Source organism: Sceloporus occidentalis, unplaced genomic scaffold (assembly GCF_023333645.1).
Source record: "Sceloporus occidentalis isolate IW3139 unplaced genomic scaffold, rSceOcc1.0.p SCAF_32, whole genome shotgun sequence".
In the NCBI taxonomy this organism is placed as follows: domain Eukaryota; kingdom Metazoa; phylum Chordata; class Lepidosauria; order Squamata; family Phrynosomatidae; genus Sceloporus; species Sceloporus occidentalis.
Window position 1 is genome coordinate 4,654,420 of NW_028317012.1, and position 22,154 is coordinate 4,676,573.

Genomic DNA, 22,154 nt, shown 5'->3' on the forward strand with positions numbered 1-22,154 from the left:
AAAGTGCAAATACAAATGTGACGTAGAGAAATCGGCAACGAAGATGGAAACGCGTAGTAAGGAGCTTCCGGAGACGTTTAGTTGCTTCCTTTTAATGTAATTCTACCATACTGACGAGATATAACACCTATATATTGAAGTGTTCTTGTACGCTGAAAGCAAGCGGTCGGCAATTATTACTCCCAAGACTAAACCGCATACTTTTCTATTAGCCCAGGAATGGTTACATAAAGCGAAAGGCTAAGAGGGGTGTGGGATACCCCCTTAACCCCTTCGTGACAATGGCTGTTTTACCTTTTTTGTGGTGTTTATGTTGTCGCTTTTCCTACACAAATTACACGTTGGTGTTTTTATTTTCTTTAGGACAAGTAGAGTTTTCTTAAAGTAGATTATTTTGATTATATCATCTAATTTATTATAAAATATGACAAAGTTTACTTCTACAAAGACTGACTTGAAAAATATTTGAAAAATCATTTATTCAACTACTAAAGCCAATGAAAAAAAAACTGCTAAATAGTTTTATGTGTTTCACAAGCTTTAGGACGATTAGTCCAAGTATTGCTATTGCCGCTTTTTCCTATTTGGGACATCTGTTCACCCCATGAAACCATATATGCTTGAAAACTTGACGCCTCAAGGTATATAAATGCTGGTGTTTTAACTCTATCCATACGCTAACTCTACCACCAGCCTTTGTCAAACTTTGTGGTAGTAAATTTTTTATGTTTTTCACATACATTGTACTTCAGATATATATTTACAGCTTCTGGTGTATGTCACTGACAAACACCCCAATATGTGTTCAGCTGTATCTCCTGAGTATAGATGTACCACCGAAGCATTGGTTTGTCAGGTGGCTTTGGGGCAAAAGGCCAGTTGTTGGACATTGTTATTGTTTTTTTTCTATTGCACCATCATATCCGTTAGCGCTGTATATGTACAATACAGTTTTTCAAATTGGCATTTTGATATCTGATCATCCTGCGCCCTTGTCCTATTTAGGACATCTTTGAAGCTAACCAGTTCAATTTACCTCATCAAACCATATATTTTTGGTTTGATATAGGATATTTCAAATGTTGGTATTTTAAAGCTTTTTCTACCACCCACATTTTACAGTTTGTGGTAGTAAATGTTTTTTCACGTACATACTTCATACGTCACTGCCAAACAACAACCCAATGTGTTTGGAAGCCTCTTCTTGGTACAATAATTCCACCCATGGTATTTGCCCTGGCACCCCAATGCCCTAACAAGTAAAAATATTAAAAAAATCCTTCACTATTCCTAACCTCTTAGGCTGATTAAAAACAGTCTGCTATAGGATAAGCAATGGATGTGGCCTTCTAGAAGAATAAAAAAAAGTTTATATGGGATATTCCTATTATCAGGGGATGTCCTGATAAAAAGATGACTAATTTGTGTGGGTATCTCTAACACAGAAAATGGGAATCTCGATTAAGGCAACCTATGGGGAAAAAATGGCACAAAAATGATTTAGGGTACTAAAAACCCTAAGTATTGAAATGGTAAAAAAAAAAAAAAATTGGATGGCCATAAAGCTATTCTGAATCTAAAACCAAATTAAGGTCTGAGTCTCTTCATCAGTCGAAATGGGCAGACTAGATGGGCCAAATGGTTCTGTTGTCAATTTCCATGTTTCTATGTAACTGGTTCAAGGGTAGCAGGTGTGCAGTGTTGGTGGATCTACAAAATCCTGAAGTGCTAGTGCTATGGTGGAATAATGAAAAGACAAGAAAGAACAATAAAAATTACACATAGGACACACATATTATATATATATATATATATATATATATACCGTATTGGCTCGGATATAGGCCGCCCCCGTGTATAGGCCGCACCCTAAAAGTTTGGTGCTTTTTTAAAGAAAAACATTTTTTAATAGACATGCTGCCACTCTGTCTCCCCCCCCCCCCCCGAGATATGCTGCCACTGTCCTCCTCCTCCTCCCCCTGAGATATGCTGCCATTGCGTATTGCGTAGGTGTCCCCCTCCGGCCCCGCAAGACACCTGGGAGTCTGCTCTGGTAAGTCTTGGGGGCAGAGGTAAAACGCATCGTGCGGACGGTCACCAGCTGCGGCGATGCGGGTAAACAACCGCCACAGCCGGTGACCATCCGCACGATGCGCTTAGACAATCTCCCGTGCCAGCACCCCCCCTGTGGGAAGTGCTGGCAGGGGAGGCTGTCTGAGCGTATCAAAGAGTAGGATACGGGTCTCCTGCACCGCTGCGGGGGATCTGTATCCTAACCCTGCTGCCTGCCCGACGCCCAGAACTGCATGTCCCGGGCGTTGGGGCGCTAGACCCCGAATATAGGCCGCACCCCCACTTTAAAGACTTAAAGTGGGGGGAAAAAGTGCGGCCTATATTCGAGCCAACACGGTATATATCTCAGCGTGCAAGGAAGATAAGCCTAGCAGCAGCATTTAGGACAGATTGTAGAGGAGAGAGTTGAGACAGTGGAACGCCAACCAGAAGAGTGTTGCAGTAGTCAAGACGGGAAATAAGTGAATGAATGAGAGTTTTTGTGGAAATCTTTGAGTGCATTTCGGCATTGGAAGTCCACTTAAAACCAAAGGGTCATATCTTTCCCATGATGTTCTCACCAGAGTCCATTTATATGATGTCAAAGAAATTATTATTTCTTATTATTATTTGTCCTGACAGAAAAGTATAAAGGCATAATACTACTCGCTAATGTATTTACCTTGACATTTACTGTAAATTTCTGTTATCTTGTCCTCTCTTTTCTGGTATATCTAGGTATGCACTATAGAGACTCATCCCTTTTTAATACCATTTTTGTTTCCACACCCTAACACAATAAGAGATGACTGACAAATGTAGGCAAAAGGCCTAAACACCTGACATAAACTTAGCTTATTATTAGACACTGTGAGTAAAGCCAAAGCCCAGGTGGTATTTGTCCAGGAGGCACGCTTCGCTCAGGTAAATTCCCGCAACTCCACTTAAAAAAAATTATCTAAAGTAATTCACGTCATATCATCAGTCAGGTAGCTTCCATACTGCTACATAAGTGGGCAGACTTGAAAGTTCATTGTTGTATTAGAATACATCCTGAAACATTTCTATGCTTGAAACGTGGATCAAAGTTCTGCACAGAGTGCAAGCAACACAGAGGGAAACAGCAGGCTCCTGCGAGCAGCACAGAGATCTGCAATTCAGGTAAGGTGGAGGGTGTGATTGAGTGAATATTTGTGATTGAGTACATGTGTATGAGTATCTATGAATGAATAAATTATATATATACACTGTGACTGCTCCTCCAGTGGTACCACTGTTCTCGGGAGATGTTGCTGAACACATATTGGGATGTTGTGTGACAGTGACCTATACCAGGACAATTACCTGTATATTACCATTCGGAGACTTGTGCAAATAGACCAAAAACGAATTCTGACAAATTTTTTGTTTCATTTTTGGTCGATTTGTTTTCAGACAACACATTCAGTCTCCTGCTCATTTGATTCAGATGAAAATCAAAGTAGTTGTCATTCACACTATCATTCAGGTTCTCGCCCTATCTCAGAATGTCTGCCACATTCTCCCCTTCTGTGTCTCTGCCATGCAGCTCCGCTTATCTTGCTCTTCTGTCTTCATCCAGAAGGTCTTTGTTTATTCGTTTCTTCATGAACAGGACAAGGATATGACCTCCTGTGAACTTCTGCAAAATGGTGGTGCATCTAGGCACATCCTCTCTCTTCCGACTGGAGAAGAGTATGTGCCCAGAGGATCTGTCCTTTTGCATGTAACCTTCCGCAAAATGGCAGCAATATTTGTCTAACTCATTTGATATCTTCTCTTTTCATTACCCCCTAAGTGTTAAAGTACAAGCGATGGTTTGGTCCCATTGTGTATTGGAACGTCATATTATACTAGTACTGGTCAAAGTTAAAATAAGATTAAATAGCAAACCAGACAACAGCGACAGTTTAACAGGTTTTATTAAAAATAAAAGAATGGGTGAAAAGGGAAGGTGGTTGATAAAGGGGTTAGAACATTCAAAATTTGAACTCCTTATATTTCTTGCCGCCTGCACGCGAGTCTTGTGGCTGACCTTTCCTCTTCTTTTGCTGCAAGTATTGAGAAGATAAGTTAGACTATACATCGTACTAATAATTCTTGAACAATTTGACAATTTACTAAGAGCTGAACACCACTGATGTGTTAATTTTAAGGGACTGTGTTGCTCAGATCTTTTTTTCAGGAATAATTGGAACAAACTGTGGCAGCCTCTCTGAAACCATTATCTATTTAAAAGAACACTGTAAGGTCCAAAACAGTCTTATTTTAATGTATATTGAAGTCCACTGTGTATGCATGCAAACTGATGCATACACTCCTTTGCTACTACAATTAGAAAATAAGAATTCTGTCCAATTACTTTGTGCACATGCTCTGTACTTACGCCTATTAAAAAGTCAATCGAAGCACCTCCTATTTAAATTAAGAGGGGTAGTGGCAGCCAATCCCATATAGGCTTGTTAAACATTAAATTCAGCTGGCTGCTATTTTTCATTTCAATGGGAGCCCCCCCCCCATCCCAGCTTCCAGGCAGCACTGCTGGGTGTAGCCCCAGTGCTTATTCATGTTAATTATTTTCTTTTACATCATAATACCATTTTCAAACCACATTTTTTCTGTATTAGAACAATTTGAGTTATTTATATAATTATGCATGCATACCTTCTGTTTAGCCGCATGCTCAGCCACCATGTCACTGAAGTCTTCTTTCTGCACTTGTTCCTGTGCTTCCCTCACTCTTTCCTCGTACTTCTGAGTCATGGCGGATGGATCCATTTCCAGTTCTTCAGGCGCCAAAGCTACTTCTACTCCTTGTGGCTCAGTGGATGGCCCTCTACGGGACATGGCCTGAAAGGAGGATTATTATACATGTTAAACAAGCTTCTAGTTGAAACAAAAGTAGTATCAAGAGGGAAAAAAGGTTCAATTGACCAATAAAAACTCTGTTCAATTTCCTTAATATGTTAATGACATGTACAAATGTATACTGTTGTGCTTAGTATTTAAACATTGCCACACTAATTTGTGACTCCCCTTACCGTGTTAATATCATAGATATGTGTGGAGCCCATCATGGCACCACCAACAGTAGCAGTCCTCTTCTCTGGAAGTACTGTAAAAAGTTGAGGAGTCTCCGTTCTATAAAAAGAGGGATTTCATAAGTGTTTGACATGAGGTGTATAAGCAGAAAACATAAGTACAGAAAAATAATGCGGAAGAGCTACTTTTATGAAAAAGATATTTTTCATAGAGAAGACACTGAGTTTTGGACATTAACAAGTCTATTACTTACAGCATGAACCAGGTATATTCCCACAGTTACTTTTTAAGTCAGACGTTTAAAGAAACTGGTCTACATTATATACAGGTATGTCAGCTGTTCATTTATACAGGTAGATAATGCTAGCATACAAATTTGCACCTTTTCGCTTACATTTTATAATTCCATAGACTAAACAGAATTGTTTTAAATCTTATACATATGGGACCAACTATTTTAATTCACACATCCCAGAGTCTGCATGTTTATGCCTTACCATTGTGTTATCTACCCCCCTAAGTTTCCCTAACCTAGTTTTGTTTTAAAACACCAAGATGACTCTCCTTGACAAACAAATAGCACAACGTATAGATTAGGAGACAGAGACACACACACACACACACACACACACACACACACACACACAGAGAGAGAGACATGCAGACAGCGAGAGAGAGACAGAGATAAACAGTGAGAATGTGAGAGCAGTATTATACAATAAAAAATTCTCTGCTTGGTTTTTGTTTGTTTTATTGGGGGTCCCTTCCCGTTTTAAGACGTTTGTATGACAAATCTCATTAAAATTCATACAAACCAGAATGCTCCAGTCTACCTTCGGGTAAAAAAATGCAGATTGCGGTATTTATAAAGCATTATAATATGTATGCCAGTGGTGCTGTATGAAGCAATATATTGTCCCTTTCAAAAACTTTTGAAATGTTTGGGGTTACACAACACCAAGAATGATGTTGCTAATATATAAAGAATCGTACATTTAAAGACCCAGTCCACAAGCGTGCCCATAGTTATCTATCGCCGCAGAACCAAGATGACTTTGAAGAGCGATATACTGATGCACAAAAGTATAGTATTTAGTGGCAGTTTAAAACAATCCTTACCCATCCATGGCCTCTTCAATCTTCTTTTTCCTCAATTCAATCAGCTCTGGAGTTTCCATACCAGCAGGGACAGATGAAAATCCTCCAGGGGTAATTAAACCACTGTTTTGGAGAAAAGCAAAACACAGTTTGTTGGCTTCACAACCACAGTTTTCTCTAATATAACCGTTTATCTAGAAAACAAAATGTGTTCATCTTGTAGTATTTTAGATACTGCACCCCATATATGCTCTTACTGGCTAAAAGCAATACATGGATCACGCAACTGAACACGTTTCTTGGAAATGTTGCACCGCACAAAGAATAGATGAGCTCATCTCACCTATCAGCAGGTGTAATAAATCCAGTCTCATCTGGTTTTTCCTCATCACTCTCTTCTTCTTCCTCTTCAGAGGACGATTCATCGTCGGACAGTTCCAACTCTCCCCAAGGTGTCCTATCTATATCTTCTTCTTCATTCTTATTCTGAAAATCCAAAGATTTGTAAGTAATGCTGCACAACCTGCCATAGATTGGTATCTTCCAAAGAGCTGCCCCACTCCACCCCCTACACTGTCAGATTTACACATCTTTCTGTTCAGGGGGTCTGATGAATCAACCCGCAAGCTCCCACTTTGAATTAATCCCAATGACAGCAGCCATTGAGGAAACATTCAACAAAATCTCAGTTTAGGTAAATGGCAAACGGCATTATTGCCACTTTCATTAAGCACATTGCAAAACAGCCATAACTACATAAAATGAATTGATAAGAATAAAGGTTAAACAAATAATAAAGCACTGCATATGTGGAGTATTTGGTACTCGGGGTATGATGCTCAACACCTTTTGCAGTGGTACCTATTCTGCGGACGACAGAAGCAAAAACACACAGACAAATTTTGTTTGCATTTCAGACATATCTGAACACTTATAGACATGCCTGGAGAACCAAGATAGGCTTTTCTTACCTGAAAGTCTGAAGCATTGGTCCCAAAGACATCTCCATAGAGAGGTTTTCCCATTTCATCTACTGGGGGTTTTCCCCACCCACCGGCATGATATCCAAAGGAACAACCCTGAAAAACGAAAATGTTAGGACTAAATCTAGAAATGCTATATGTGGGAGTTGCAAGAATAACAGTAAGACCACTATCAATATTAGTAACATTAATACAATAACATGATTATACTATGATCAATAGTAATAATAATAATATCAATAGGGTAGGAAATGAATGTAGGGGACGGCCGTATCAGAGAATGGAAAGTAAGTTAGGAAGAGAAGTAGAGGAACATGTAAAAAAGCCTTACCTCTGGGATTGGAGAATTTAGTCCTGGAATTTTTAGGTTTGGATAAGAAGGTGGTGGTCCATACCTCTGCATTGCAATGAGCCAAGGTGGTGGAACTTTATGTGAATTCTAATGACAGGTAAAAGTTGAATAATGATAAAATGCCAGCTGCCGTAATATTTTAGAACCAACACATGACAATCTTACTTTCTATTCAATTTATATCCCCACCATTAACAAACTTGCAAGATATTTAAAAAGGGTGCATTATTGTCATTTGAGGAATCCAAAGTGAAACCATGTCTACAATCGCCAAAAAATAGTCTAAATAACCATGACGGTATTTAACTTTTTAAAAGTTGATCTGCACCTCTGTGTTTGTGTAGGCAAACACAGAATATCCTCTTAGGATGGCAGCTTTTTGGTGTCGCGTATGTCGCACTTTCCACAAATTTACTTAACTCTTAATTAAGATTATAACACTCACTAATCCAACAGGCATCCCCAGAGTGATTCGCAGTTCATCTGAAAGATCTCCTGGCTTCTTCTCTTTCAGACGAGTCTCAAACTCTTTACCCTGAGTGGGAAAGAAAAAAAAAAGGAAGATAGATAAAGGTTAACAAATAGATAACAAAAAGATAAAAAATATGACTGGTACAGATCACAAACTGCGAACAGTGATAGCACAGAATAAGAACTAGGTTATTGTGTCTCCCATCGCTTAAGTTTGGTTGCATTATGTGTGGACACTAAGTTTAGATTTGAAGGAGAAAAAGCTAAATAATCCATTAACAGTACTGATAAATCAATTCTTTTCAAACTGACTTTCCAAAAGAAAGATATTTAATTATAGATTACATGATAGCCACATCACAGGCAAAGTGACAAATGACATTGAAGCCTCACCATATGATCTTTCAGCAAAAATAACTAACTCGTGCACAAGTAATGTCATATAATGTGATCAAGTTGCAAATTTTAAGAGACCCTGGACTTTAGCTTCAAAAGGTAGCAAGGTCATACATTGGTTGACTTGTATACTTAAAGGCTAAAGGGGTGTAAAATAAGAATGCTTAAAAAACTAAAAACAAAACAGACAACAGACATGTTAATTTATTTTTTAAATAATGCAACATGAAGGAACAGACGTAAAACCTAAATCAAATATTTGGTGTGACCACTCTTTGCCTCCAAAACATCAAGGTACATTTTTCTCTCCCTCCATGTAATCCCAGACAGACTTTATGATGTTGAGATCAAAGCTCTGTGGGGGCCACATCACCACTTCCTGGACTCCTTATTCTTTACGCTAAAGATCCTTAATTCTTAAGGACATTGGTTGTATGTCTGGGGTCATTGTCATGCTGCAGAACACATTTGGGGCCAACCAGATGCCTCCCTGATGGTTATGAATGATAGATAAGTATCTGCCTGCACATCTCAGGATTGAGACCATTAATCCCTAACTCCATTTTCAGAATACAAATACAAAATGTTTTTGTGAATTGTTCGGCCTTGATTAAAACATCAGTTATGGCTTTTTGGTAGCACGCCTTCCATGTAGATCACTTGTGTTCAGACTTCTGACAGCAGAACTGTGTACCATAGTCCCACTGGTTTCTGCAAATGCCAAGATGATTGCACTGCTGGACATCTTCTGATTGTGAAAGGGAAGTAAGCATGATGTGTCTTTCATCTCCTAAACTAAGTTTTCCTTGGCCGACCACTGCATCTATGGTCAACATTGTCGGTTTATTTGTGCTTCTTCAAAAGAGCTTAAAGTTGACATCTGGAAAGTCTTCTGCTTTGTAATTTCTGCCTGGGTAAGACCTTGCATTTTATTGCTGTGCTCGAAGTCTTGGCATGGTGTATGCCGTTTGACATTAAACTGTCTTCAGAAACCTCACCTTGTTTAGCGAGCTTGGCTGCTCCTCAGTCCGTGTTATACACAACAGTTTCTGTTTCAGATAATGTTTCAACCTACATATTAAACTGATTACTTTGCGCAAGTGTACCTAAAAGAACTGATGCTGTTTTGAAGGCGAACTGCGGTCACACCAAATATTGATTTGATTTTAGACTTTTTATCTGCTCACTCACTTTGCATTTTGTTAAACGATAAAAATAAACTTTTAACATGTCTATTTTCAAAAGCATTCTTACCTAAAACCTTTGCATAGCACTACTATATATATGGCTTTCTCCAGCCTGACAATACAAATCTACAAAAAATAATGGATTTGGCGCTTTCCTTTCACTGCCCCTCTAATTTGTGTGAACAGGCCAACTGATGAAAAGATTGGGTGTATTTTGATACCTCATAGTACAAGTCACCGTGGATGGTCAGCTTTGGTTTACTTTGCCACTTGAAGAATGCATCATGAAGTTTTTGATAATCTATGTCAATTTTTCCCATCTTCGGTCGCACTTTCTCTCTCATTTTGGACTTCATGGTCTTTTGTTCCTCCTGCATTAATGGAGATTAAAATGGTGGTTAATTTATGGCAAACACACCTTCACCTTTTGTCTATTTTGAATCCATGGAAGCATGTCCCTCTGTAAAACACTCACCTTTTCCTGAAGTGCCTCCCTCATTTCTTGAATGCCTGTTCTCTTGATGAATTCGGGAAGCTGGAAGGGGGGTTTTTCAATACCACGCTTACCCTGTAAGTATTTTCGTTTAAAGCACCAATGACGAGGAACAGGGACAGAATTCCGTGTTCCCTTCAGGTGGACAAGGAGTTTTGGGTCTTGTGCAGTGACATCGTGCATTTCTACTACGTCTGGGCGAGAAACCAACTAGAAGACAGGAGAGGAAGAATCATTAAAGGACATTTTCTTGTCAAGACAGGCATAAAACAAACCCACTCTTAGTGGAGTATTAATACGGCAACCCCAAACTAAATTTTTAATCTATCTTTACTATCTAGACCAGTGTGAGACGTTTCATCCTATTCCAAACTTTTCCTGATATACCGTATTTGCTCGATTATAAGATCGAATGCTCTGAAAAATACCCCTCGTCTTATAATCGGGGTCGTCTTATAATCAGACCTCAAATAGGTCTGACTATGAGACGACTAAGATCCAGATCCCCCGCAGCCCATCTTAATATTCAGATTTGGGGGGCCGTCTTATAATCATTCAGATAATATTCAGATTTGGGGGGCCGTCTTATAATCAGACCTCAAATAGGTCTGACTATGAGACGACTAAGATCCAGATCCCCCGCAGCCCATCTTAATATTCAGATTTGGGGGGCCGTCTTATAATCATTCAGATAATATTCAGATTTGGGGGGCCGTCTTATAATCAGACCTCAAATAGGTCTGACTATGAGACGACTAAGATCCAGATCCCGCGCAGCCCATCTTAATATTCAGATTTGGGGGGTCGTCTTATAATCGAGCAAATACGGTATTTTACATCCTATAACAATCTCAAGAAGACCCTCCCTCTTTACCTGTTTAAGTTCAGCCACTGTAAACCTGTTCATTCGCCTCATTTTCTTCTTAGACAGTTTAGGGGCATCCAGTTTTTTTTCCTAGATAAAATAAAAGATTTGTATTGAAAAGTTTGGCACAAGAACAAAAGCCAATAATTAGACAGAGTAGGTGGGTAGAACCTAACCTCTCCATCACTGTCGCTGTCACTGTCCATCTGTTCCTCTTCAAAACGTTTTCTGGGAGCAGCTGGTTCAACCTTCTCGACCTTCTCTGGCTCCTTCTCCTTCTCTTTCTTTACATCATCTGTCAGCTGAAAATATCAAAATTCAAATCATCCAATCTTGTTTTAGCACCACAATCTAAAAACAAGGCCACACATACTTGCCCATCTGAACAAAACCTCTCTATATAGGAAGTATTAGTCAGAGGCACGTGACATCAGTAATCTGACAAAATACTAAAAATTTTTTATCATGCTTAGCAGATCATTTTAATATTCTATTCTTAATACTTAAGTAGCTGGTAAACTAGACACTTTAATAAAAATTATAGCAATAATCTTGGAGATTAAATTAAACAAATTTTCCAATGTCCACTTCCTCCAGTGTTACAATGTGCTGGAGTGGCTGCCTACCATAAAATGCTAGCAGATGCTTGCTTTTGACAATGGGATTATGGCAGTGCAAGTGGATTTTGCAGGCATCTATTCTGTCAGTGACCAGTTCTGTACATTCCGGTCAGTAACCGGAACGTAAAACGGTTTGTTTACTTCCGAGAATTTGGATAGTATTAAAAATGTTCGTAATGTTGAATTAGGGCAAATAAATTATGCATGTGAAACAGCATCTTTAAATAACTACTAAAGCATGAATTATTTGTCATGGCCCTGATGTATAAAATGTACATATGCACCAGGGACAAATGGATTACAACATATGTATAAAACAAAAAAAACAAACCACTATTCAGAGTTATGTTGGTCAGTAGTAGAGACCGCTATGCGATGTACCTTAAAAGCCTGAAATATCCTCTTGAAGAAGATAAAGTTGGGATCATAGATGTCTGGTTCCTCTGTCACATAGTCTATCTCAACTTTTCCTGCGGCAGGATCAGCCTCTGCTGCCTCATTCAGCTCTTCTGTAGTCACAGGCTGCGGAACCGGTGTTCTCTTTTTTGTTCGTTTCTTACGATTCCTCCGTCTGCGGTTTTTCTGTTGCAAAATTGTGCATTTGAAGAATTACTTGTATCAGCCCATAATACTGCCTCTAAAACATGCGAGCACACCCAGTAAAATGCACACATATGTCCTTAATACACTTCACACTGTACATGAGTATATGTGTAGGAGAATAGCTAAATCTAAGAAGTGTAACGAAACATTTAATTTGGGCTATTTCTACATTAAAGGTAACACTGTTGTAGCATATTCCTATTACTTTGTCAGCCTCTACAGTGGTAGGAAAGTGCAATGCAATATAAAGGGGTGTAGAATGGTAAGAGAATGCAAAAGTAAAAGGGAAGGAAGGCAGAACGCGTTAACCAGTCTCATAAATGTATACATTGCCAAATCGCAGTGGGCAGCACATGATTTGTCTTTTATAAACTATTAAAAGCAACAAATCATTGTTTCTAATTAAAATTCCACGATTACATCTATGTAAGTCCATCTCTGCTGTGCATAAATATATTCTACTTTTTATTAAATCTACTGCTCTTGTTACGCCATCCTATACTTTACACATAACAATGCATTTGCAAGGTGTATACGCACCTCTTTTTTGGTTGGGGCAGTGTTTTCCTCTTCTGTCTCTGATGCTGTGTAAACCTGACGACCATCAGAATCATCTTCCTCTTCTGTCAGAGACAGAAAAATAGCGTTAAAAGGAAGAGAAAAAAAAAGCAGTATTGGTTGTAGACATTTAATCAGTCATTGAGCAAGATCTCTAGCCTGAGCGAAGAATAAAACTCGGTAACAAGTAAGTAATTATATAAAGAAATTACAGAGGGTCAGTAACATGTGTCAGCTGCAATTTATTAAAGATAGATATAGCTTGTCATTTGTTTCTCAACAAGTTTAATCATTATAGAGCAGTACAACCCAAATAGTAATTTTGATTTTTGAAAAAGGCGGCATTAAGCCAAATAAGTTTGGGAAGCTCTGCTCTAGAGGGTAAATATTTCACTTGCCTAGAATCTGTAGTGAGACAAGGAGGAGTAGCATGTTCTATTTTTTAGGAAGAGCATTTTGAAACATCTCATGCCAACTTATTGGGCCAGTATATTGGGTCGGGATTTTATACAAGTTTTAGGATTTTTTTGCCACCTGGTTTCACATGGAGTATTAAGAACAGTAGTTTTAGACAGCATCATCTTTAATATGTCTCATGTGCATCTTAAAATTGTCTTCAGTACTGTTTACCATCAAGTAGCCTTTGAGGCTACATTGTTTATATAACCCACTACGGTGTCCCAAGTGACACCTTAATGACAAAGCGCTCAAAATGCATTGTTTTCAATGGGTTTAGGGACCACCCATTGTCCTTAAGGGCTTAAACTCATGGTTCAATGCACTCTAAGCTAGTTAAAAATGACTGCCAAGTGTATTTAATTCAACGCGCACGTGTTCCTTCTTAATGCTTTTTTACATGGCAACGCAGATCATGACTGCTCTTTCGTAGATATTTGTAAAGTCTGTATAGATGCAGGCATATTCTTTACAATACAATTACAGTGAGACAAACTGATCAAAGCTAGCATAACTTAAAAAAATCCTTAAAATATCAAGTAACGCAGTAAGGGACCAGCAGCCTTATCTACCTGTGGTCACTGGCACCATTTCTTCTTGTCTTATTTCCTTCAGTTGAAGAATCTTCTCAAGGACCTGTGGAATCTTTGGACCAATGGAAGAATCTTCCATCTGAGAATGGGGTAAATCAAAAATAAAATAAGTTGTGCAACAAAGAAAAAAACAACGCATAAAAACCCAAACAAATGAGGAGTGGAAGAACTCACTTCTCTTGAATCATCATTAGAGGCTTGCATGGTAGCACGGGGCCTGGTGATGGTGGGCAGCAGTGGGGGAATAGAGGAAGCAATAGGAAGGTTACCTGAATGGAGAAGAAACACACAATGTTTGAATGCAGCATAACAATGTTTGAATGCAGCATAACAATGTTTAATTGACATGAGGGACATTTAAAACACTACCTCGAGGCAGAAGTAAGGGCCGCTGGGAAGAGCTTTCTTGATCCGAAAGAGGTGTCTGAAACATAGGGGAAAAAGTAAGGAATGAATGAGGGTAAATGGTTCCGAACAGTTACAGATATCCAAAACTGCAGAAACTAAATGTTAAGATAAGTTAAGATATTTCACCTTTGGATGCCCATCAGTTTGCAGAGATAATGGTGGTCCTTGTTGTGGTTTACTGGCTTCAGAGTCGGGATTTGTGCGAGAGGCCAAGCTCAAAGGGAAACCAAGTCCAAGGGAGGGTGGAGGGGGAGGGGCTGAGATAGGCATTCCAGCCATCTGAATAGGGAAATCAATGTAAATGTTAAAAAGGATGAAAATGTACTTGAAATAGTATGGAATACAAGACCAATACTTAGAAAGATGTTTTTGTTTTCCATAAATGCTTTCTGTCTAGGTTTATAGTTTTACCTGCGCAAGTCTAGCAGATGTAGAGAGATCACTGTCTTCATGGACCTTTAAAGAAAGAGGATGACAAAGATATAGAGAATGATCCAAGACGGATGTATACAAGTGGGAGGGAAAATAAATGGGCAACATTTCTGAGCGTAAGTATATTATTGATCCCGATCTAGGCTAGAACCTCAGACATTTATGATACTGATCAACAAATGTGCTACAACACAGGCCTCACATAGGCACTAAGGCATGCCATCTTATTGCAATGTTTAACATAGCAAAGCCTGCCACTGATACCCTTAAAACATTTTGTTCATGGTAACACCAAACTAGTTCCCAGAAGAACCTGAACACACTGGTATTTGTGGCTTGAGAGTCAAACAGGTAGTTTAAGCGGTACCTGGGTTGTGGGTCGGTCCATAATGTCTTCCATGGTTCCTGCAAAACAGATACTAGCATTAACAATATGTTTGCAGCAACTCAGATATGAATGATGATACTGCTACATATCTTCTCACTTCGCTTGGGTTGAAGAACTCAGGACAGAGGGATGGAGAATCTACAGGAGTTGCAGTTTCAACTCCCTCTCTCCACTATTCATTACGAAGGGCAAACGCATTATTCAATGCATGATGAGGCTTTGAAGAAATTATTTTTTTTACTTGTGCCTTGTTAGTTATTTTTATTCAGATTGTACAGTGTATTTTTCCCATTTACACAAAAACATAAATGGACTATGCGGTCACAGTTTGCCTTGACAATTTACACAATTACAGAGAAGCTACAAGAGTACTTTGTATCTCTTGCGTTGTCCGATCTTTACTGCCACAGATAAGCTGCTTGAAAGCAGTGATTTCTGCACACGTTAGTGCTAGTATTTGCTCAGCAAATGATCCAGACAAGGTCTGGGAGGAAGCAAGTATATAACGGTCCAAGAGTTGCTTTCGGACTAACAAATTCCCTAACCAGAGTGTGCTGGGGGCCACGTAAAGCAGCGCATACGGGGGATTCTACAGACACTCGTGCATTTGCAAAGACAACGCCATGTAGATTTAAAGGGGCCTCTCAGCTATCACATCCATTCGAGCGTAAAGCATGCAGATCAGGGACCAGAACTACCAGAAAATAGCAAACTAAACTGGTTCTGCCCCATTTGGGAATTTTGTGGGTGGTAAGCCAGCAACTAAAAGGAATGAAGAAGAAAAAAAAAAGAAAGGTGACCCCCCCCATCATAGAGTTTACCATTCAAAAAGGAGTAAGTTTTGGCATTATGGGCACAAGCAGAGAAATGTGTAGCGTGTATCATTTAAGTAACCGTGCGCTCACTATGTTAGCGTCTCATGAGTAGACATATGAGGCTGAGAGGAAATGTTATTTCAATCATTTATGAATGCACAGAACTGATTATTTCAACTCTCTAGCACTAATATGCATCGTCATTGAAGTTGGTTTTGTCTGCTCACATAGTTAAGTCAAGGACAGTTGCTCAAAAGCAATTTCTAGGGTTGAGTCACAATAATACATAGCAAAGTGAGATTATAAAATATTTAATATAAAGTAGATTTTGAAAATAAACTGCAAAGACCACACAATGGCTGCACCCATAGGGAAATGTATTTAATATTGCCCACAATACGGAAATGTGTTCACACAGCACGAAAAAAAATCCCAACACAAGACATAGAACCAAATTTCCATAAAAACTCGTTAGTTAACCCTGGACTAGTTATAAACAGATCTTTGTGAAATACAATGTGTGTGATGCTTTTAGTTTTACACACTGTTACAACCATCGCTACAAATAATACAAGCCCAGCAATACACAACCACACTTATGTCTCAGTTTGGCCTACTTTCGTCAAAACAAGCTTAAAAAAGACTACTGTTGACAATACTGCATGCCAAGTATGCCAAAGTAATTATTCAGATTAAACACATAACCCAATAACTGGCACTAAATGATAACGTTTCTTCGCTTACCGTCGGCAGAGTCCGCCATTTCTTTTAGTTGCCGAAAAGCCTGCGCGCTGCAAGTCGCGAAAAAAGTGCGTCATACGCTCAACGTAACTACAGAGAGCACAGCGGTGGTCTAAACACTAGAGTCGTATGCAAACGATATTTTTAACAATATGTTTACATGGCAAAGAGAAAAAAGAAAAATGATGCCTCGTAAGTTTTGGAGACCAAGATTAATTTAGAATGGCGGAACTACTTTCGCTGTAACTGCTGTCATCGAAATAATTGAGGGAGATTAAAGCTGTATTATGTTTCTGTTGTTTAGGTCTCTGCTGTAGGAGGGCGGGGAAACGATACGGTGTAGATGTAGTAAGTAATGCATTTTGGGAAGCGGAAGGTTCTAACGCTCATCATGGCGAGAAACTAGCTATTTTAAAGTGCAGCTGACGAGTTGCCGCTTTGTTTGGGGATATCTTTTCACATACGAAATGTGCTAGTCAGTTGATTACGAAATATATATATATGTCTATACAGCATTAAGCTAGCATAACATTCTGCCTGATGGGTTGCAGAAAAACCCTATAATCCTCTGTGCTATTTTACATAAAACAGTCTGGGTGATTACACATGCACGTGGTCTACCATATTGGAACCATGCATGGTATAGTATAATATATACATACTAGCAATTGCACATTGTATATAATGTGGCGTACTTACCTGCACTGTTCAACAATCAATAACGTGGGCTATTTTTTGTGCCTATGAAGCATATGGTAACAATTTCCATGGGACAGTCTACATTTTAAGGCACCGCTCCACTTTTGGGGAGCGTAAAGGGGCATGGGCTGGTTGAAGAGATCCGCTGATCTCCTCTGACCACCCTAGGAAGACGGAAGTAGAAAAACGTGGCTGATGGCTGTTTGGGTAAGATGGGTGGCCGCATTTCCCATCCTGCCATCCCATTAAGGGCCAATCCTGCCCACTTCTGTGGCCTGCTTTGCCCTTCGTCACACTTCCAACACATGCAATTTCATCAAAAATACCTGAGATGTTATGCTTTAGCCATGTGGTAGAATGTTTCTGTGCTGTTGAAGGACACCAGCTTCTCAAGAACATTTTGGACATCCCATTCTAAAGCCATGGGCATTAATATGGAGTTGCCCCCTCTTCTGGGATGGCTTTCCACAAGATTTTGGAGAGGACAGGGAATTTTTGCCATTTCAACCAAGAAAGCATTTGAGGCACTAATGTTTAATGAGAGCCTGACTCGCAAGTGGCGTTCAACAATTGGTGTTCGGTGAGGTTAAGGTCAGGACTTTGTCAAAACATGGCTTTGTGGACTAGGGCACAGTCATGTTGGAACAGTAAATTACCTTCCCCAAACTGGTGCTGTAAACCTATGCATTCTGGTTAGTAGTGTTCTCCTGGCATCCGGCAAACCCAGAGTCGTTCATCAGACTAACAGATATTGAAGCGTAAATCATCACTCCAGAGAACGTTTCCATTGCTCCAGAGTCCCCTTAAGCTGATGCTTGGCATTGTGCATAGTGATCTTGGGCTCGTGTGCAGCTGCTTGTCCACAGAAACTCATTTTAAGACGCTACGGTGTTTGTACTGATGTTACTTCTTGAGGCAGTTTGGAATTCTGTAGTGAATAATGCTTGGGAGGACAGGCTATTTTTAAGAGCTATGCACTTTAGCATTCAGCAGGTCCAGTCTGAATGAATGTACATGATCTACCACTTCATGGCTGAGTTTTTGGTGCTCCTAGAAGCTTCCACTTCACAATACTAGCACAGTGGACCGGAGCAGAGCTAGCTGAAATTTCACAAACTCACTTGTGGCAAAAGTAGACAGTGTTATGTTTAGTGTTGTTTGTATGTTTAGGGGTGTGTTGCATCAATCTGAGATTAAAATCCAAATGCCAAAATTAATTAGGAGCGCAAACCTCAAAAATATAGATATGATACAAAATAGTACAGTATATATATTTCACTAAAAACAAATGTGAAATACATATGAAAATCACAGGAATAATGTTACTCCAGCATAGCCCAGTGCTGCAGTAAGACTCTCCAGGTCCTTTAGGCAAGTGAACACACACCTGAATATACATACATATGTGAATACATGCAAATACATGTTGTGCTTCCGGTGGTGAAAGCAGCCATGCTTGCATTGTAGCCAGTTGAGTTAGCATTAGGGGAGATGGCTTATTCATTAGAACACTACCCCCCACAGACCCCTAGACGAGAGCCAAATGTTAGCCAATAGATAATCTGACACTGAGACCCCTGCAAGGGGTTAATAGAGTAGGTTCAGGGTAGGGCTTGGTTTTGGGAAGTTGGAAAAAGAATGGTGGCATCAGTTTAGATATAGAAAAAGCTAAACCACAACATGTGATGCAAAGGTTGAAAAATACCTTAGTTGTAATGTGTACAAACGCTCATGGTTTAAGGAATAAGATACCTGCACTTGCTGCATTAGTGACAAGTGATAATATGGATTTAGGTTAGTTATGGTTACAGAGACCTGGTACAATTAGCAAAATGATGGCAGAAAGGGAGGGGGTGCCCTTTATGTAAAACAGGTAAAGGTAACTCTTATACAAAGTGATAATGAGAACCTAGAAACCATTTGGGTAACTTCAGGATTTTGTAACAAAGCGGTTGTTCACATTGGTGTGATATGCTATATAGACCCCATGGAAAAGCAGAAGATCTTGACAATCTACTACTTGAAGAAATAACTAACATCAATGAAAGGTGGGGTTGTCATTATGGGAGACTTTAATCTCCCTGATGTAGACTGGAAAAACCAAACAGCTGAGTCAGCCAGGAGTAGAGATATCCTAAATTCCTCACAGGGACTGTGTCTAAAGCGGTAGATAGAGGAGCCAACAAGAAAAAAAGCAGGATTTAGTATTTACAAAGGAAGACTTGATTTGGGATGTCACTGTATGAGAGTGTTTGGGCTCCAGTGATCATCAATCAGTGTGGTTTAATATAAGGAGAGAGTTTACATTGCACCACGATACAACCAAGGTTGTTCCAGAAGACTGGAAATTGACAACCAAAGTTCTACTGCACAGAAAAGGCCAACTATAGACCAGTGAGCCTTACATCAGTAGTTGGCAAATTAATGGAAACTATGCTATAGGCAGTGGCGTCGCTACAGGGGGGCAAGGGGGGGCAATTGCTCCCCCTAGGTTATTCCTTGCCCCCCCGCCGAATTTGTAGCCACCCAGGACAGTCCTTGACTGCTAACGACGGCATGGTGCCGTCGCTAGCAGTCCCAATCAGGTGCTAACGACGGCACCATGCCGTCACTAGCACTATCTTACCTTGATGGAGGTTTGTGGACCTCCATCACCACCTACCCCGGCGATCTGCCCCTCACACTGAAGGGCATCACCGGGGCCACCCGATCTGCCCGGTGACGTCTCGCACAATTGTCAGTTAAAGAGGTATGGGGGCATGCTGCTTAGATGCCTGTATCTCAGGCATCTAAGCAGCTACATACCCCCAACATATACCATTGGAAAGGTAATCGCCTCACCTTTCCAACGGTATATAGATTGTAAAAAAAGAATAAAAAATATTAAGATAAAAATATAAAAAAAATGATTTGGGGGTCTCTAAAGGCAGATAAAAAAAGATCAAAATTGCCTAGAGACCCCCAAATTAAATTATTTAAACATAAAGTAGTTTAACTTTAAAAAAAAAATACAAAATTTAAGTATTCTATCTAAATGATCACTGTGGTAGCCAATGTTACCACAGCGATCATATACCTATAAAAAGTCACATTCCCTTTTTAAAAATGGCCGATACTAATTTTTAATCCTATGATCCCTTTGATCATGGGGTTAAATTTAGCCAGAGTAGAGGGAGGCAATTTTTGAAATCCTGATGAACTGCAAATATTATTAAAATCAGCCATTTAGCCTGTGCGGTACGTGAGTAACCATATCATCCCTGGAGCGCCTTGCATTTTTACTGCAAAACTTATTTTTTCTTCTCCCTTTACCATCATTTCTTTGGGATTGTAAGGGGAAAGAATGGTGTGTGCTACTGTGAGTAAATGTATGGAAAGAATGGCGTGTGCTTCTGTGAGTGAATGGAGATATGAAAGGCGTATGAATGATCAGTAATTAGGGTTGAAGCCTTGACGTGGCATTACTGCTCACGTAGGAAGTTAAATTATGGCACAAAAAGTACACATTTGCAAAAACGACATCCCTTGGCGCATCAAATAAGGGGCTGCATGTGTTTCTAGTACAAACCTGGAGTGCGCAAGACACAAATGAACATGTCATTATGGTTAAAAAAAAACATATTTTCAAGCCAAAGCGACATATTCCATCATTATTTGTGCACTCAACTTTTGTCTAGAAATACATGTAGCCCCTCATTTGAAGCTCCAAGGGGTGTAGTTTCTTAAAATGGATGAATTGTCTGAATAAGGGAGAGCATGAGTTAATATGTGGATGAATTGTCTGAATGAGGGAGAGCATGAGTTAATATGTGGATGAATTGTCTGAATGAGGGAGAGCATGAGTTAATATGTGGATGATTTGTCTGAATGAGGGAGAGCATGAGTTAATGTGATTGTGTGTATCATAGATGTATAATTGTGGAAGGGCAAAGATGGCACTAGCAGGATGTTTGAGCCTTGGGGAACAAGATGGCACAGGCAGGGTGTATATGGGACAAAGATGGCAAATCTTATGTGTGTTATCTGGGTGCTGGCCAGGTTCTATGTGGGCAGCGTGGTTGGGGTGTGCAACCTGTGATCTATCCCTGTAATTTAGGGGGTTTTAAATATACCTTTAATGCCGTGTTTTTATGTGAATTCCAATTGATCTGTACCTGCAAAGCTTGGTTTGTGTGTTCTAATGTAGATCCATATCTGCTATGCTATGTTTCCATACATTATTTATGTATACCTGAAAATACAGGGTTTGTATGTCTTGTTCAGTTGATTAATACCTGCAATGCTGTTTCCATGTATTGATTTGATCTATACCTGCAATGCTCCATTTCATATATTATTATTGTATACCTGCAAATACAGGATTTGTATGTCTGATTCTGTTTATTTGATATATACCTTCAGTGCTGAGATCACAAGTGAATTTCAATTGATCTATACATGCAAAGCTGGGTTTGTGTGTTAATGTGTTGATCTATACCTGCTATCGGCAGCAGGGTCTAATATTTATATATATATTTATATATATATCGGCAGCAGGGACTAATATTAGGCCCTGAAATCATTTAGTGGAAAAGTTAAGGTATTGTGTTTAAAGGATTTCAAGGATTAGTCGTACTAAATTGTGGCTTCAGGCTTGAATGATCAAGTATTGTATTGTCCAATAACAAAAGTATCATTCCATAGCACATTACTTTTGGCAATATATATATATGTGTGTGTGTGTTTTTTCAGTGGTATGATTTAATGGTGGAAATTATTAATGCCCCCCCCCCAGTTTGACTGTGGTATCTTGTGTGCCCCCCCCTATATATTGTTTCTAGAGTCGCCACTGGCTATAGGATAGGATTGTTAAACATCTGGAGGTAAATGGTTTGCATGATCATA

At 39.5% G+C, this 22,154-nt stretch overlaps 1 protein-coding gene across 1 annotated transcript; it reads right to left on the reverse strand.

Moving 5' to 3' along the window:
• Positions 1 to 4,049: 4,049 nt before the first annotated feature.
• LOC149298572 (splicing factor 3B subunit 2-like) lies at positions 4,050 to 13,970 on the reverse strand. The gene is made up of 16 exons (XM_089487359.1): positions 13,962 to 13,970; positions 13,767 to 13,866; positions 12,721 to 12,803; positions 11,959 to 12,159; positions 11,134 to 11,259; positions 10,967 to 11,047; positions 10,075 to 10,302; positions 9,821 to 9,970; positions 7,991 to 8,080; positions 7,525 to 7,632; positions 7,182 to 7,289; positions 6,554 to 6,696; positions 6,232 to 6,333; positions 5,112 to 5,211; positions 4,735 to 4,920; positions 4,050 to 4,121 (listed from the first exon to the last, which is right to left on the reverse strand). Exons 2-16 carry the CDS (start codon positions 13,864 to 13,866, stop codon positions 4,050 to 4,052), a joined length of 1,878 nt encoding a protein of 625 aa, XP_089343485.1. The 5' UTR covers positions 13,962 to 13,970.
• Positions 13,971 to 22,154: the final 8,184 nt, after the last annotated feature.